The sequence below is a fragment of the Electrophorus electricus genome, chromosome 17, assembly GCF_041902795.1.
Source record: "Electrophorus electricus isolate QZ-2024a chromosome 17, ASM4190279v1, whole genome shotgun sequence".
Classification (NCBI taxonomy): domain Eukaryota; kingdom Metazoa; phylum Chordata; class Actinopteri; order Gymnotiformes; family Gymnotidae; genus Electrophorus; species Electrophorus electricus.
This window is the reverse complement of record NC_137513.1, coordinates 7,951,478-7,969,572: the sequence shown is the minus strand read 5'-3', so window position 1 is coordinate 7,969,572 and position 18,095 is coordinate 7,951,478. Positions and strand designations below refer to the sequence as shown.

Sequence of the window (18,095 nt, the reverse complement as noted above, 5' to 3'; positions counted from 1 at the left end):
CCTTTTCAGTTTTTAAATAAACTAAAACAGAACCGGCACTCATTCATATTCATCTGGATTACAAAAAGCAGGATAAATCTTAAACTGTGCACTTTTTTGAAAATAAAATGCCTGAAAATTCCTCACCGAGGACCAACTTTTCACCCATGCTCATTTTATTGCACTTGGTCACAGTTCAGAGAATAAAATCCCAAAATAGGAAGTATTTCCAGGCTTCATTGAAGGGAAATTTCTTTAAAAGGACATTTTACATTTTTCACAACCTGCAAGAGTTGCAACATGACAAACTCACTAAATCATTCAAGCATCCCAAAAAACAATGAAGAATGCTAAACATTAAATGACTTTTTTGTAAAGTTTAATTTCAGTGAACAAGATAAAATATTCATCTGTAAAATAAGGGAATATAGAAAATTGAGGCAGAGTTTGAAAACACTGGAGGATAAACAAAAGTAAAATACAGAGGCACAAGAGATGCACACAAACTGTTGTACACATTTATAAAATTGTTTACAACCAAATTAAACTTTAAAATCAAATTCCAAAAACAATATTTATAAAATCATCAAAATAAGTGAAGGTGGGGAGGACACTAAATATTCCTAATCCCCAAAAGTACAAACATTAACATGGATGTTTATATTGCACATTATTTAATATATGTCAGAAGATCAAGTCACATCTTCATCCTGAATTTCATCAACTGTCAGAGAGAAAAAGAAAAGAGAAGTCAACTGGAAAATTTAAATTAAATAAACTGAATTTCAATTTTAACTAGTCACTCCATTATTAATAATATGGAGAAGCAATAGGGCTGAACACAAAAGTATATAACAAACATATGAAGAACATTGGATTGCTATTCAAATTGCCTTCATGTTCTCAAATTTCAGCTCAAAATGTGTATTTATAGATCACATTAGTGGTTGACCAATGTATCGGCTGGCAGGCCCATCATAAGCAATTGATTTGATAGTTAGAAGATACCCAGCGCAAGTTGCAGTCGCTTGCATTTGCTAATGGCAGATTTAATTTGTTGGTTTACGGTAACAGAATTCTGAAATCTAGCATTAATGTTACCAACTTAATAACATTTTTGGTAACAAAAATGTTATGGGCTTCTAGCTAACAGTTACAGTTTCTGCATGTGCGTACACCAGCTTTGAATAAATCAGCTTAACTATGTGTGGGACAGTTATCACTGCTCTACCATTGTTGTCACCACTTGTTAGAACAAATTAAACAAAAAAAAACAAAAAACAACCCTGCACAGCCTGCATATATCCTCCATCACTTAGACTGGCTATTTAGCTTTGATTTGGTTGACACTTAATTACATCAGCAGCTGTGGATATTGATTTAGTGATCATTTTAAATTATGTTATTGTTTTTTATCAGTTGTGATATTGGCCCTATACATGTTAGCCATTGTTTGCCCTGCTCGCTAAATATTGACATTGGCCCTGGCCCTTAAAAACCCATATAGATCAACCACAAGTTCACATTTTCTGAAATATATACCAATCTTCAATAATCTGTAATTCAGCAGCTCTTACAACCTAACTTGCATTTTTTAAAATTGGTTTATGATTCAAACTGGTTATTAAATACATATCTAAGGAGATTCTTCTCAATTCTCTTCTACAAATCCTTAGTTCTACATCCTTTAGCTCGCAATCCCAAAATTCAAAGTTTGCCATCAAAGATGCATCAGTTCTTTAAAAGTTCAGTGGAATCAAAGAGTGAGGATAAAGGCTTCTAGAAACCCAGGAGAGCCCTACATGGAAGAGTTTGTTTTAATTATTACTGTAAAAAGTGTTACAAGTCTGTGGAATTTAGTCATCAATAAGTGCTGTCATTTTAAAGTGCTGTGAGCAAGATTGACTGTTTGGTAAACATCTTTGCATCTCCTCTGCTCATCTTCAGAGGGTAAATAAATAAAAACTGAGTGAAACTGTGGATTCTTCTAGTCATACCCAGTAAGAAAGACCTACAGTTGATTTACTCCTCCAGGTGCCTTACACTAAAGAGGGTTATTCAATCAAACTAACTGCAAAAGAAGGAAGCAGAATGTACACACTTTCTCAGGCTAAAAAAGCTGGCATACTACATACCTATGTGCAACCAAGGTAGAGCAACTATAATGTGTAGCTCACTTGGATACAAGTGACTTACCCTGTAGTCAACCTTCACAGTAGTGTTCACCTCCACTGATATACAGTGATGGTAATGACAACTGCTAATAAAAAAAAAGTAAAACAGATTCATCCTTGTCTTGGTGAATTAGTCAAGGGTGTCTGTTTTGTTCCGCACATTGTACCCCCAGGACACCAAGCAGTGCATTATTTTCCTCAAAGTGCAGGCTCCATTTCAGGTTTTCAAGTCAAATCCCTTCACTCTGACCATGGATCCAAGTGTGCACAACTCAGGCATGACCGTTATATTGCATAAGTAAGCATTCCCACCAAGTGTTTATGGCGCTTGATAACATGATCTCTTTAGTGCTGCCCCCTGATCAGCCCCCTGCATTTTATTTTTTGCAGCGTGGGAGGTTGTCTCAAATCAGTACAAAGAAAACCCTTTTACCTGCATCTTTTAAAGCAGACCTCCAAAGGCCAGATTCTGTTTGAACACAAAGCTCTGGTTAAGATTTGACTGATTACCAACCAGACTAATGCTGTTGAATCACAGTCATGGGGACCCACCACTCTGCAGAGTTCTGCTCGTGAAGGACATTATATTTATCTGGGGAGCTGAATCTTCTGCACTAGAGCATTAGAAACACTGGCCTGCGGACAGCACGGCTTCCTATGACTGTGATAAGTGAAGCCCACAAAGTCCCCAGATCACACTAAATGCACTGACCTATGGCCTAGAGTTGTATGTACCTTTTTTGTGCTGGTGGGGATCTTTGGTGACTTCGTGCTGGCGACGCGGGGAGATTTGGCCTGCGGGCGGCTCACTAGGGGGGACCTGCCGTTTGTGGCACGGGTGCCAGCTCTTGCTAGGCGGATGCCGGAGGCGGGGGACTTGCGGGTACTGCTGCGGAGTTTGTTGATGCCCCTCTGTAGCCTGCTGTCACCTCGACCAGATTTCTTAGGGGTGTTATCAATCACAAACGCCATGGACTGCCTGCGATCAGACTAGACAAAAGTAGAGAAGAAAAATCAAGACCAAGACCCGCCCTACAGCCCTCCCTCCATTTTCCCCAGTTGTTAACACAAGTGATCACTGTCAGTAAAGGCAAACCATCCCATAATCCTGCTCTGGAAAGCATCCAGATCAAAGTACATTTATGCAATCCACTACATACATTTACATGGACTGACTGGCAGAGGGATGATAATGGATACTTACTGAAGAGGCTGGGATGTTCTCAGAATTGTTGGACGTGGAGCGAAGGTTCCTACCCTTGGGCGTTGCAGGCCGAGGGAAGCAGCTTGCTAGCTTCTTAGCCTGCCCAGTAAAGGAACAAAAACAAACAAACAAACAAAACAAACATTAGTCTAAATGCTTAAAATATAGGGCAATGTACTACATTTCCAAGTTTAACTATCACACAAACTTCAAGCACAACATTTTTAATGGGTTAAACCTTTGAGATCAGGTAAGCGTGCCATCTCACCTCAGGGGTATCAGAGTCCTGCAGCTGCCCAGCAGGGCGTTTGGGGGCCAGTGGGCTGCGTGCAGAGCGCGCTTCGCGTGTCTGAACACCGCCTCTGCCCAGCTGTGCTGCACGCTGGGCTGCTGTGCTGGCACTGATCTGACCCGGGAGCATGCTGTAGCGCTGGGGCTGGGAGGGAGCGTGATCTCGAGGGGCCATGGGCGCAGCCAGGGAGAGCCGGTGCGAGGAGAGAGAATCCATCAGCTGCCCCGGGATCATGGAGGCGCGACGGATAGTGTCATCAGGATCACCAGTGCGAACGTCCTCATCGGTGATGGGGAGACAGGAATACCCCAAGCTGGGCTGTAAGAACAACACTGAATTAAAACAAGACAAAACAAAAAGCACTCAACACAGATTATGCTTACAGACCAAGCAAGAGGGAGACAAGAGATAGAATTTCAGTGGCTTAAAATGTAAATAATGACCACAGAAAATAATACATAAAAATATCCATCACCTCTAAGGGCTGGCACTGAGAAGTGCCTGTAAACTAGTGAGGATCAGCAAAAAGGAAAACCATAGGGCTCTTGTGGTTGTCATTATATTTGGCTTTCAAAAGTTATAAAAGTTCACAGACACACATACATACCCGGGACTCCAGAGGGTAGCTGCTCTTGAGGTGTGGTAGGCAGGCCTTGTTACGTGACTGTAGCTCTGCAATGCGCATCCAGTCATCTGGTACATGGTCTGGTTCATTCTCCGTTCCCACACAAAATGTGCTTGTGGCTACACACAATATATATATATATATATATATATAAAAAACACTTCCTCCCCCCCACCACCCCTTCATAACAATACCTAAACACCAATCCAGGTCTGCAGAAACAATTTGTCCTGACGTGTGCGTCAGGTTTTGTGTGGGGTGTGTCTCCTCACTCACCCCTTGGGGGAGGATTGCCATGTACGTTGCTTCGGCGGTATCCAGGAAGGCTGAGGAGTTGGTCACTGGGGGTTGCCGTGTTGGGCTGCTGCAAGATCTCCATGGAGACAGGGCGGGTTTTTTGGGAGGCCAAGTTGGGCTGGGACTGGGTGGAATGGAGGCTGTAGAAGGACTCATCTGCTTCCCTCACCCCACCACCAGGGGACTTCTGCACACCATCACACAAACAGCCCATTAACCTGATGCCAAACGTCTCATAAGGCACAGTAAAGCTTAAAATGATAAATACTAACCAAATAAACAAAAAGCTATATAACTAAATAAAACAATTCATAGTGATGTCCCAACCCTGTGCTGTCCTAAAAATAACACTTGAGTAAAACAAAGTTCTTAAATATTATATCCATCTGAAACTTGATTTGAAAAAGAGAGAGGACATGAGAGGGTGAAATTAAAGTTATAAACTGCGAGCTGAAAGCTGTTCATCTCCGATTTTCTACCTTCGTCATGGTGATATTGATGACCTGTGTGGTGTAGCGTCTTTTGACTGAAGAGGCAGGCTTCTTTGCAGAGTCAAGTGTAAGGTCACCCAGAGATGTGATGCTGCTTTCCAGTTTGCACTGGTGCTTGGTGTCATGGTGCTTCCTGCCACGAGGGTTCATGGGGGTGAAGTAGAGGGTTTCCAGAGAGCCTTTATCTTGAGCCCGGAGCTTTGCTGCCAAGCGCTCAGAACTGCGCACCAGTGGAGTGCTGGACTCACCCGGAACCGACGGCTTACTGATTAGAGGGAGGTTGGGAAAAAAAAAAAAAAAATGCATATGCAAAAGGTCCCTTATGTTATTGAAAGGGAGGTAATGCAGAAAGGGTGGAGGTGGTTACCTGGTAGTATTCAGTGAATCATTGAGGTCAAGATCCAGGCTGTCTGTACTGTCATTTTGCACCTCCTTTGGAACATTCATCTGAGGGGCACTTTCTCTGTGTCTCACCTGTGCACTCTGATCTGCCTGTTTCTTCTGCTCCCTTAATTGACGGTCTGCATAATTCACCTACAACACACAAGAGGTTTTCTGTTTGTTTGCATTTTTGTTGTTTGGATTATAACTTGCAATAGAGATATGCTTTTCATTGGTTTAAAAAATAATAATAAATAAATAAAAATTTAAAAACAAATACAACAAAAGTTCATTTTCACACAGAAAATAGTTAAAAGCTGGTCCTATAGTTAAAACAAACAAAAACAAAACCCACCTGAAATGGGCCTGTAAAGTGTTTTAACACTGCAATTGAACGTGTGCAATTACGCATGTACCTGGGCCTCCAGGCTCTTAACCTTGGTCATCAAACCCTTCTCTGACGTCTTGACATTGTCCAGCTCCATAGAGGCCAGTTTCAGTTCAGCTTTCAGGGCATTAACCTCACTCTTGCTGGCCTCTAAAGCGGCCTGCAGGGCCTGACGTGCATCCTGCTCTTCCACCAGCTTTTGCTTTTTATCACTGTAGTGTATTTTAGCCTTCTCCACCTGCAATCAAAAAGAAAAGAGCAAATTATATATAGTGCATTAGATCCTAAACTGAAAAAGGCAGGGGATGACTAGAAAATGGTGGAGATATTCCCCTGAATGCAAGAAATAAAATGAAGGGATGTTTCTAACCTGTGCCTTGTAGTGCTCGACTACCTCAGACTTCAGCTTTAGCTGTTCCTGTAGCTCTTGGTTCCCTTTAGCACCTTCTTTGGATGCCTCTTTAAGAGCATGAATTAATTCAATTCGCTCCTCAAGCTTCATCTCCAACTCTGTTCCAATTTTCTGGGAGGCATCACACTCCCTCTGAAGGGACTGGTTCAAGGAAAAAAAACGCTCATTCTCCTTCTTCAAAGTTTCCATTTCCTGTTGTAGCTCTTTCCTTGCATTCTGCAAGTCATACAGAGCCTCCTGTTGTACCTTGCTCTCTTCCTGGAGGCTCTGGCACTTTTTCTGGAGGGATTGGTTTATGGCGGTCATGAGATCCTTTCCCTTTTTCAAAGCGTCAAGTTCTTGATTGTACCCATCCTGCTCTTGTTTTTGCTTGATCTGAAGCTCTGTAACTGCTCTCTCCAAGACCTCCTTAGCTTGACAAGCTTCTCGTTTCTGCCTCTCACACTCCTCAATCTCACTACGCAGCATGTTCATCTCAGATTTTCTCTCAGAAGAAAGTTCAGAGGCTTTTTCCACCTGTACCTGAAGATAAGCAACTTTTGTCTCCAGCTGAGTTCTTAGAGACTTTTCAGACTCTTGGGTGCTCATTCTTAAGGCTTCCTGTTGCCTTATTTCTTGTTGAAGATTTTCTACATCAGACTCTCTTTTAGCGGCTAGTATTAAAACTTCCTTAATCTTCACCTGAAGTTCCTCAGCTTGGTTTTCAAGCTCTTTTTCTCGTTGTTGTGCTGCTTTTTTCACTTTGCCTAACTCTGCTGAAAGCTTCTGCGCTGCCTCATAACCTTCAAGTAGAGACTGATTTACTGCAGTGAGATGCTCCTTCTCCTTTTGCAAGGTCTCAATCTCTTTCTGATGCTGATCCAGAGAGTTCTGCAGATCAGATTTTAGGGCACTAATTGAGAGGCAGCAGGAATCTTTCTCAGTCTGCAAGCTCTGGAACTCACTCTGGAGGGACTGGTTAACTGAAGAGAGATGTCCCTTTTCATTTTTCAGCATCTCCAGCTGTTGTTGGTAGCCCTCTTGGGTGTTCTGCAAGTGAGCTTTTAGGGCAGTTAAAGCATCCTGTTGTCCCTTGCTCTCTGCCTGCAAGCTCTGAAACTCATTCTGGAGGGACTGATTAACTGAAAATAAATGTTCTCTCTCTTTTTGAAAGGTCTCTAGCTCTTGCTGGTGTCCTTCTTGTACATTCTGCAGGTCCACCTTGAATGTAGTCAGTATTTCATGTTGTTCCTTGTTCTTTTCCTGCAAACCGTGGCACTCATTCTGAAGAGACAGGCATGTTGATGAGAGATGCTCCTTCTCCTTCTGCAGGGTTTCAACCTCTTTCTGATGCTGATTATTGGTGTTCTGCAGGTCAAACTTTATTGCATCCAGAGCTTGCTGCTGCTCCTTGTTCTCAGTCAGTAAGCTTTGGCACTCACTCTGGAGAGACTGGTTAGTTGAACATAGATGTTCTCTCTCTTCCTGCAAGATCCTCAAATCTTTCTGAAACTCGGTTTGAGTGTTCTGCAAGTCATCCTTGAGTGTGCTTACTGTATCCTGATGCTCATTGATTTTTGCTTGCAAGCTTTGACACTCATTCTGGAAGGACTGACTCACTGTAGTAAGATCCTCCTTTTCCTTCATCAAGGTCTCCAGGTCTTGCTGATATCTCTCTTGGTTGTTCTGCAGATCACCCTTAAGGAGATTTAGTGTCTCATTTTGCTCCTTGTTCTTTTCCTGCAAGCTCTGATAGTCATTCTGAAGGCAATGGTGCTCCAAGGACAGATGTTCCTTCTCTTTCTGCAAGGTCTCCACCTCTTTCTGATGCTGATCAAGAGTATTCTGCAAGTCAGTCCTTAAAGTATTAAAAGCATCATGTTGCCCTTGGTTTTCTGCTTGTAAGTTCAGGCACTTACTCTGGAGGGTCTGGAGATGCTCCTCCTTCTCCTTTAATTCTTGCTGGTAATCCTCTTGCATCTTCAGCAGATCAGCCTGCATGTTCCGACGATCACTCTGGAGGGACTGGTTCAATATGAAGAGATGCTCCTTCTCATTCTTCAAGGTGTCCAGTTTTTGCACATACTGATCCAACTCTTGCTTCTGTTTGGTGCAAAGCTCAGTAACTGTTCTCTCCAAAGTCTCCTTGGCCTGACAAGCTTCATTAGCAAAGGTCTCTTTCTGTTGGCACAAGAGCGCCATCTGTTTCATTTTCTCCTGCATTGACTTCAGGACATCATTTTTGGCCACAACCTGATGTGTAGCAGAATCTAGTTTCCCCGTTAGCTCCACAGTCTTCTCAAGTTCTCTGTGGAGAGCTTCTTCAGACTGTTGGAGGAGTTTCTGGTTCATTTCTTGTTGTTCTTTCATCTTTTCATTAAGAGAACAAAGCAGAGTTTCTTTCTTGGATGCAATATCTTTAAGATCTTGAACCTGATTTTGTAGTTCAGTCACCTCTTTTTCAAGTTTTTTCCGTTGAATATCCTCAATTTCTTGCGCTTTTGCTCTGCAATTCTCTTGTTGCGCCATATCTTCACGAAGTAAAAGCAAGTCAGACTGCCTTTCTTTGGCAAGTATTGTAGCTTCTGTTAGTTTATTCTGAAGCTGTGTAAAGTTTTCTTCCAGAGCTTTATGTTTGTCTTCTAAAATAGAAGCCTCTTTTTCTTTCTCTAGAGTAATGTTCTGTTGACAATCTAATTCCTGTTTGAGAGATTTTACCTCCTCCAGAAACTTTTCCAAGTTCTTCAGATTTCCGTTAATCTCCTGCTGGAGTTGTGCCACCTCCAGTTTCAAAGACTGCTGCTGGGCTTCATGGGCTTCTTTTAAAGTCTCAAAATTATTCTCCATAGTAGCAGCTTTCTGTCTTTCGATGGAAAGCTCTTCCTTCAAACTGTTCAAATGCTGGGCAAGATCATCCAGAGCTTTGACTTTTTCAGAGGCAAGTCTCTCAGCATCAGAGAGCTGGAACTTCAATTCAGAGATAACAAGTCTCTGATCCTCAACTTCTCTCTGGTGAAGATTGTGCATTTCACTGGACTTTGCTTGAATGGACTGAATGCTGGCCTTCAGGGACTGGATCTCCCCTTCCTTCATCTTAAGATCTGCCTTCAGTTGTTGAATTTCCATGTCTTTGGAAACCACAATCTGACTCAGCTGCTGAGAATGGCCTTCTTGTTCCACCAACTGCTTTTGAAGATTTTCTGCCTCACATTGAAGGTGGGCTAGTTTCTGCTGCTGGTCTACAAGTTCTTTATCCTTGGAAGATGCTTTTTCTTTCAAGACACACAGTTCACACTCCCTTTGCATTAGTGACTCAATGTTTCCCTTAATCTCACAATGCAACTCCGATATCTTGGTCTGATGCTCTGTAATGATACGTTGAAGTTCCTCCTCAGATTCATCTTTGGCTTTCTTTACTAGCTCCAGTTGTGACTGGGCAAGCTCTTGCTGCTCTGAGAGACTGGCTGCTAGCGCTCTTCCTTCCTGGGCAAACTTCTCCATACATGTTTCAGCATGGTGCTTCTGTTGCTTCATTTTACGGAGTTCCTGACTCAGTGTCTCCAGTTCTGCAAACATTTCATGAGCCTTTTTCTCCTGTTCTTGAAACCTTTCTTCCAACAGAGCTGTATGCTGATCCTTTGCAACAAGAACTTCCTCACCTCTTTTTCTCTCTCTCTCAACTTCATTTTGAAAAAGGACAATGGTGTCATCCAGTGCAGAAATTCTGGTATGGAGAGAGGAGTTCTCTTCTACCACTTTTTGATGGTCTGCCAACTTCATTTCATATTCCACAAGTGAGACTTGGGCAATCCGCAGGTCAGCCCTGACAGCAGTGAGAGCCTCTTGTTGTGCCTCATTCTCTGACCCCATTCCTTGGCATTTGATTTGTAGCCCATTGACCAAGTCCTCTAAAGATGCTACCTGTGCCTCCAGTTTCTCTCGCTGCTTTCGGAGTTCTGCAGAGATAGCAATTTCTGCCGTGAGCTGGACTTCCAGCTGTTGGAGATGAGCCAGATCATTTTCTAAAGATGAAATTCGGGCAGTAAGAATTTGCTGGTTTTCCCTCGATACTTCCTCCTGAGCCTCCCTTTCTGCTCGTATGCTGTTCACTGCCTCTTGGAGATCTGAAATTTGTCTTTCCATTCGCAAAGTTTCCTTTTCAAAAGAAAGCCTCTCTTCTGACAGCAATAGCTCAATGTCCAGCTTTTCCCTCTTAAGGCGAGAAATGTTTTCTTCAAGTTGGGAATGCTTTAGTGTGAGGTCTGCCAGATCCTGCTTCAGCTTCTCCTGCTGTGGGGATAAGGACATTCAAATATTACACAGGAAACAAATTGAAAAGCACAAGATTTACATACAAACCCCATTTCCAGAAAAGGACACTTTCTAAAAACACAAACTGAAATCTTTAAATTTGTTAATTCAACTAAACCTTTACTTAATATACAAAGGACAGAGAAGAGATTGTTTTCAATGATTAGCTCAATTCTTTGTTAAATGTAAAAAAAAAAAAAAAAACTTAATATCTGCAACACTCAAAAAGCTTGGACAGAGGAATGTTTACCATCTCCTTTTCTTTTATACTTTCTAATTATTTGGGAATTGAAGATACTAATTATTACAGTTCTGCAAGTGGAATTTTTGCCCATTCTTTGTATAAAAGACTTGAGCTTTTATACAGTCCATGGTTGCCCGATTCTCATCTTATTGATGCAACATACATTTTCAATAGGAGACAGAGTTGGACTACAGGCAGACCAGTGAAGCACACAAAGTCTATGTTTATGAAGCCATGCTGTTGTAACTTGTGCATAATGAGGCCAGGCATTGTCATACTGAAACAGACATGGAGTTCCTGAGAAAAGATGTCGTCTTGACAGCAGCACGTCTCTACAAAATGCCAATATAAGCTTCTTTGTCAAGGGTACCTTCACACATATGCAGATCACTCTGATGCACCTCCATGCCATCACGGATGATTGCAAAAACTCTTTCATTGGAGAGAGTCTGGATGATCTTTTTCAACTTTAGCACGTAGAATCAGACATCAATTTTCCCTCAAAAACAAACAATCTGAAACCCAGTCCATATTTCCACCGTCTTTCGTTCGATCTTGGATGACTTCGGGCACAGAACTTGCTAGTGTTTCTGCACAAAATTAATTTATGGCTTCCTCTTTGTATAATAGTTTCCGGTTGCACTTGATGCAGCAGCTGACTTGAGTGACAATGATTTTCCAAAGTACTCCCAAGCCAATGTGGCCATGTACACCATGGTAGCATAACCATTTCTCAAACAATAATGCTTGCAGGCTAGATGGTTTTGCATTCAGGTGCAGTTTCCGCACTCAGACTTTACAAACCAAAATTTCTCCTGACTCTGCGAATCCATTTATATTATGAACTGTAGATGGTGAAAGACCTAAATTCTTTGCAATCTTGCACTGCAAAACACTGTCTATGAACTTACTGACAATTCTCTCACAAAGTTGTTGCCTGCTAGGTGGTGGTGTCCTGATGAAAACACCCATTTCAAGGGCATTTCTTCTTCAGCATAAGGCAACATGACCTCTTCCAGTATTTTGATATATTCAAACTGGTCCATGGTGCCTGGTATGTAATAAATGGGTCCAACTCCAAAGTATGAGAAAACGTCCCCAAACCGTTATGCTTGCATCTCCATGTTTTACAGTCTTCACAGTGTACTGTGGCTTGAATTCAGTGTTTATGGGTCATCTCACAAATTGTCTGTGGCCTTTAGATCCAATAAGAACAATGTTGCGCCACTTCTCTTTAGGCCAGTCAATGTGTTCTTTGGCAAACTGTAACCTTTTCAACATGACTTTCAGAAATGGTACTTTACGAGGGTTCCTTGCAAATAGTTTGGCTTTACGTAGACGTCTTCTGATTGTTGCAGTACTCACAGTTAACTGATCTTTGATTTCCCTGGAGCTAAATCATTTGATGCTTCTTCGCCATTTTTGTTATTCTATGATCTATGCGGATGGTAGCATTTCTTTTCCTACCATGCGTTTTGGGTTTTGTTTGCCATTTTCAAGCATTTAAGATCATTTTAGCTGAGCAGCCAATTATTTTCTGCACTTCTTTATATACGTTTTCCCCTCTCCAATCAACTTCTTGTTCAAAGTTCTTTCTCCTTCAGTACAATGTCTAGAACTACCCATTTTACTCACTGAGCAGGTACAACATTTGCTGCCCTCCTTCTTTAAATAAGGGCCATAACTGACACTTGTTTCTTCATGAATGACCTCACCAATTAAACTCCACACTGCTATTAGTTTGAACATGCCCCTTTCATTAAATGAGTCAATTACACCCAATTAGCAGCGTGCATGTCATGACTGATTCTGTTCTTTGCCCATTACTTGGCTACACTTAGTCATGATTTCCCCCCTCCATTGTATTATTATCTTTTCTGCCAAAATCAGTAAATAAATACATTAGTGTTAAACTGCTATTATTTTTCAAATAACTGTATACACACAATGTGATGATATACAATATCATGTGCTTCAGCATCAACACCTACCTCCACTATGGGTCCAAGTACTTCACCTTTCTCTTGTTGTTGGACAGAGACTTTGGAAAGCTCATCCTCCAAAACAGAGATCTTCCCTTGAAGGATCTGAATTTTCTCACTAAGGCATTCCTGAACAAATGGTGTGAATATAAGCAGAAAGAGATGCCAAGGTGGCCATACCAAAAAATGGCAATAAAATACCAGTAAGAAACAAGCCACTGACATTTAGTTTAGCAGAACTGTGTTGAACAAACAACAAGGTTCACTTGTCACTTCATCAAATCCTGTGTTCCAGAAGGAGAAAGCTTTTGAGTGGCACTGTAGAGTGCCACCGTTTGGTGATTATGCATAATTACCCTGTCAACAAGGGCTTGGCTCAGCTCCTTCTGCAAAGCATCCCTCTTGCTCCCCCACTCTGCCTGAGAAAACTCATGGATTTCTGTTAATTTAGCTATCTCTTCCTCAGCACTTGCAAGCTGGGCAAAGGTACTTCGTACCTGTTGTAAACAAAAGCAAGAAAAAATGCTAAATGTGAGATTATTCCAAGATATATTTATAGTTTCAAAATGAGCTTTGTCTCACTGTACCTGACATTGCATGGCAACTGGCCAATCGGAAACAGCAATACAGAAAATAAATAGAATAAACTATTCAGAGTTTCTACCTGTGCAGCAAGTGTTCCATTCTCCTCTGTTAGTTCATCAATTCTTTTTTCTTTTTGGCTATTGTCTGTTTTCAGGTCTTTGCATTGCTTCAAGACCTCATGAACTCGTTTGAGCAGTCTGTAATGAAATCACCAGATACAAAGTTACCTTATTCCAACTGCCAGGGCAGAAAATCCATTTTGACTGTTGTAAACGTAAACCATGTTTAGTGTAAATGAAATATTAAATGAACCATGAATGAATGAATGAGATATTGTCCTGACCCTTCATTCTTCTCCTGCAGCTCCATTAGTGTAGCCTTGTGGTCCTTCTCCAGCTCCTCCCGGTCCCTCAGCAAACAATGAAGCCTATGCTGCAGCTGAGAGAGCTGACCCTCTGTGAGAGAAAATGGAGATTTAGGATGAGAGAACAAAAGATGGACCAAAGAACTAAAAACTTTGCTTCCTTTCCATGGTGTTGCTCTATTAACAGAGTAGCATTTGGAATATTTGACTAGTCAGTCCTGCTGACCATGTGACTTCCCATGACCAAGTGTATGAGTCAGTAAGAGCAATACAGAGTACCCAACCAGACTCTTGCACCCAGCATTTCTCTTCTTTGAAGATCACTAAGGTCCACCACCAATTTGCCTGCAACACTCATTCAACTTACAATAAGCAGTGTCCTTCAGTCAACAAAAAGTCCATGTTACAGTCTCTCACCCTTCTCTGATAAGGCGATGGTATGCTCTGACAGTTCCCGTTCCAGCTCATCCCTGAGGTCACCCTCATTTGCAAGCTCCTTGCGAAGTCTCCTCAGCTGCATCTGTGGTGTGTTCATGATCTCTTGACTTGGAGAGCTGAGAGCAGAAGACAGGTGCCAAGTATGTTAGCAGTCATGCAGTGATTTCTATTCTATTCTATCCATCTACCTGATTTATTCACATTTATGGAGAAACGTACTCAACAAAAGAGCTAGAGGCCACAGTGCTGAGCTCCAGGAAGGAAACACATGGAGAACTGCCTGATCTCGTAAAAATGGGTGAGCCATCACTGAGAGATGAGACGCTACTGCTGGAGGGGCAGTTTATAAGGGCTAAATGAGAGAAGCAAAGACAGGCACAAGGTCAGTGCAAGCACTTCTGGGGAAAAGGGGAGGGGGAAAAAAAAAAAAAAACACCCCCCCCACCACCAAGCCAAATGTTGACACATTAGACTGGAAGTGCTAAATAAGCCTTCCCAAGTGTGAATTTAAAAAATAACATTAAATAACATCACACACATCACTGGACAGCATAAGGATTCAGTACAGTGATTGCTTACAGCTCATGGTCAGAATTTTGTCCAGCCCATCGCACAGAGACAAGCTGTTCGCTCCATCCTTTACATAACGAAACATGGCCACGATCTGCATCTGTGGGAAGGGGTTGAAACATTTGTTTTTTGAAACCATGTATTTGCAAACTATTTCATAGTTCAAAGTAGTAAACTGCATGCAACACACTATGCTTTTACCCAAGTTTTATACTCCATGCTGGGCACCATTCCTCTGTTAATAAATCCATAGTAGCACAGCAGAAGGACAACCTGTACATAAGAAGACACATACACACAGAGCAAGGCTATGAATGTGTCAAGCTGTGAATTTTGTTTGACTGATGACAAACCCACGATACAAAGCACAATTGTTTGTACACATACACACACCTTGGCCAGCTCCAAATCCAATTTCTTTCCTGTAGAGGTGTTGTCCCATGACAAAGGAGTACACTGCTGGCATACAGCTGGGGGAGGACCAGACAGTGTCAATGAGCTCAGATCAGTCAAAGGGAAACTTTCAAAAACCATTCTCTATCATCAATAGCAGCACAAACACCAGCTGAGCATAGGTACATATTTGAATGCACACTAAGAAATTGCTGAAACGATGCCTCAAAGATATAAGAAACTTTATGAAATGTAGTTTTGAAACATACTGAAGACAAAGTCTGAGACGATTGATAGCCTCTCTGTTGGAGGCAGGTGAACAGGAGCCTGGTTGGGCTCCTCCCCCTTCCTAAAGGAACCAATCAAAGACAAGAACAATTACACAACTTAGGCGTGGGAGTGTGATAAAAGCTGATATTTGTCTGTAAAGCGTCCCTGAGTTTGAGAAAGGCACCATATAAATGTAAATAATAATAATAATAATATTAATAATAATAATAACAATAGCACGTCGCAAACACGGATTTACACAGATTGATTTACCAAGTTAACTTCTTGCCAGGCCCTTAGTGAGTTAAATCAATTTCACTCTTACATTATTTGGAACCAATAAAAATGCTGGCTACCCTCAGAGAAGTGTCACATCAAAATTCAACATTATTTTTGTCGATGACCACACTCACAGTTTATAAACAAGTTTTAATAGAAGGCATCCGTCCTGGAGTTGTGCCATTCTTTCCACGGGCTCGCCTAGGTGCAAGCTGTTTATCTGTGAGATGCAAGAATTTTGAATACTTAACATCTACCAAGAGGTTGCACAAGAGACGTGGTTATGGTAAAACAAGTGTGAAAGATATACCTACCCACTCCAAAAGCGCACTTTCCTTGGAAGGATGTACATCCATTGCAGAATGCTGAAAGGGCATTTCAAATCGTATTATTGCGGAGGTAGATAGCTAGCTAGATAGGAAGCTAAAATATACAGAAGTATAGCCAATCGATGAAAGGGATAACATTTTAGTGTCAGTGTCGGTTTTAGTCTAGTAAGAGGGCTAAAACCTTTCATTTGCATTTTTTTTATCTGCAAAAACATGGCAAGGGAAAAATCTCGAAACGAAATGGCTAAGCTAACCTAGTTAACCTTTCGTTATCTAGGAAGCTTGCTAGTTACATTGTTTACTTTATACCATGCGTCTTGAATTAAGCTTTTGAAAACAAGACTAGACAGGCAGATAGAAAGATTGGCATAAATGAACTATTCTCCTTTCCATGGAGGTAGCTAGCTAGTAGCTATGTTAACTAACTTTGCTTACAAGCTACTTAAAAGTTAACGTCATTTAACTGAATAAGACCTGTAGTTAACTACAAAACTACAAAAACAAGACACGGCTCAAAGTGAGTAGGCTAGCTAGCTAGCTAGCAAACCGTTTTAAGCAGAGCTGCTTGCGTTGGAAATTAGCGCTAGCTAGCTTAGTTGTCTTGGTTGTTACTGTGGCTTTTTATTCACCCCTTTTAATCACAGATAACATTATAAATCAAAGACCAACTAATACCATGCAATTATCGACTGAACACGTGTTAACGTACCTTTTTGACTGAAACGTATTGCCTTCGAAATGTTTACATTTGTTAGCTAACTAGCTAGTTCAAACAGATATATAACTGTAGTCACTTCAAATCCTGATTCCCTTTTCAAATTTCGGCGCTTGCGTATTCGATGGTTTTTGAGCTACTACAAAAACTCTGGTTGGGTGACTGTAAATGTGACGTACAACCGTAATTATTTTCAATTGGTTGGTACAACACAAAAGAGCCAATAATAACTTAGAGTCCCATGGCACGCCTCCCTAGACCTCATTTTTTCCCCCCTCTCTCCTCGCAGTGAAGTACAATACACAACAACGCTTAGATCCCGTGCGAAATCAACCAGACGTAGATTTGGTAAAAGTAATGGAAACACCAAGGTTGTCCCAGTGGTGATATGGGGGCATAGTGGTTAACACTACTGACTTGCAGTGACCTGGGTTTTCTCTGGTTCCTCACACATTCCAAAAGTGTGTGTGCACGTGCTCTGTGCATGGTTGCTTCCTGCCTGCTAGGATAGGCTCTGAATTGGAATAGGTTTTTTAGAAGATAAATTAATTATGTGGGTATTCGAGGCTGTGATGCTAAGCAGAAGGAGTGGCTCCAAACAGATCCAAGGAATGACAATAACAGTTTCAGGTCTAGAAGACCACAAACCAGGCCAGGCTGATGTTGCTGTGTGATATTTATGCTTGTTTGTGATATGGCTTTTTCCCCTTCAGTTTACCTTTTCACTTAGCACCACTGTTTGTATTTGCATTTCCTGTAATTGTCTTTGATTAGATTACATAATAAATATTGTACTTATTTTACTTCACAAAATTATTGTATTATTAAAACATATGCACTGTTGATATAATTTGAGTTGCTGAAGCTAGCTTTTATTGAATTCTTCAGAGTTGACCAAGTTCAGATCTGTCACTGTGAGTTAAATTATTGTATAGCAAAATTGTCATTCTGCAAATCCAAAGAAACTCTTTACATTTGACACTTAACAAGGATGAGAGATGTACAAGGCTGCCAATCTGCTGTTCCAAACTTCCTGATATTTGCTTGGAGAGTTCTGGGGTGGGACATGGGGTCTGAGCAGAACTGGACGGTAATGGGGGTGGGGTCTCAGCCATTTGGACTCCTTGAGGAACAGGTGCCTGTGGCCTCTCTGGCTGTAACAGGTGCTGACCATTCGAATCCACTTACAAACTTTTCCCTCCATCTGCATAGCAACAGCATCCAGATATACTTCATTCAGATATTATGCCTGCACAAACTGATTACACCCACAAATTCACACTGAATGCCTCAATGCACAGGCAGTAGAGCAAACATACTAGCTTTTGCACATACTGCTATACAAGTGATTTTAGGTTACAGACTGATGAATGTGAGCTTCTCTTGCTCTTTT

At 41.5% G+C, this 18,095-nt stretch overlaps 1 protein-coding gene across 1 annotated transcript; it reads right to left on the bottom strand.

Moving 5' to 3' along the window:
- Positions 1–154: 154 nt before the first annotated feature.
- Positions 155–16,803, bottom strand: numa1 (nuclear mitotic apparatus protein 1). Its single transcript, XM_027012136.3, has 23 exons — positions 16,697–16,803; positions 15,973–16,023; positions 15,793–15,878; positions 15,379–15,458; positions 15,110–15,186; positions 14,918–14,989; positions 14,726–14,816; positions 14,366–14,498; positions 14,126–14,262; positions 13,688–13,799; positions 13,424–13,541; positions 13,116–13,256; positions 12,769–12,888; positions 6,202–10,512; positions 5,860–6,069; positions 5,430–5,596; positions 5,051–5,327; positions 4,551–4,758; positions 4,257–4,393; positions 3,626–3,967; positions 3,358–3,456; positions 2,889–3,143; positions 155–703 (listed from the first exon to the last, which is right to left on the bottom strand). Exons 2-23 carry the CDS (start codon positions 16,012–16,014, stop codon positions 677–679), a joined length of 7,242 nt encoding a protein of 2,413 aa, XP_026867937.2. The 5' UTR covers positions 16,015–16,023; positions 16,697–16,803; the 3' UTR covers positions 155–676.
- Between the last annotated feature and the right edge of the window lie 1,292 nt (positions 16,804–18,095).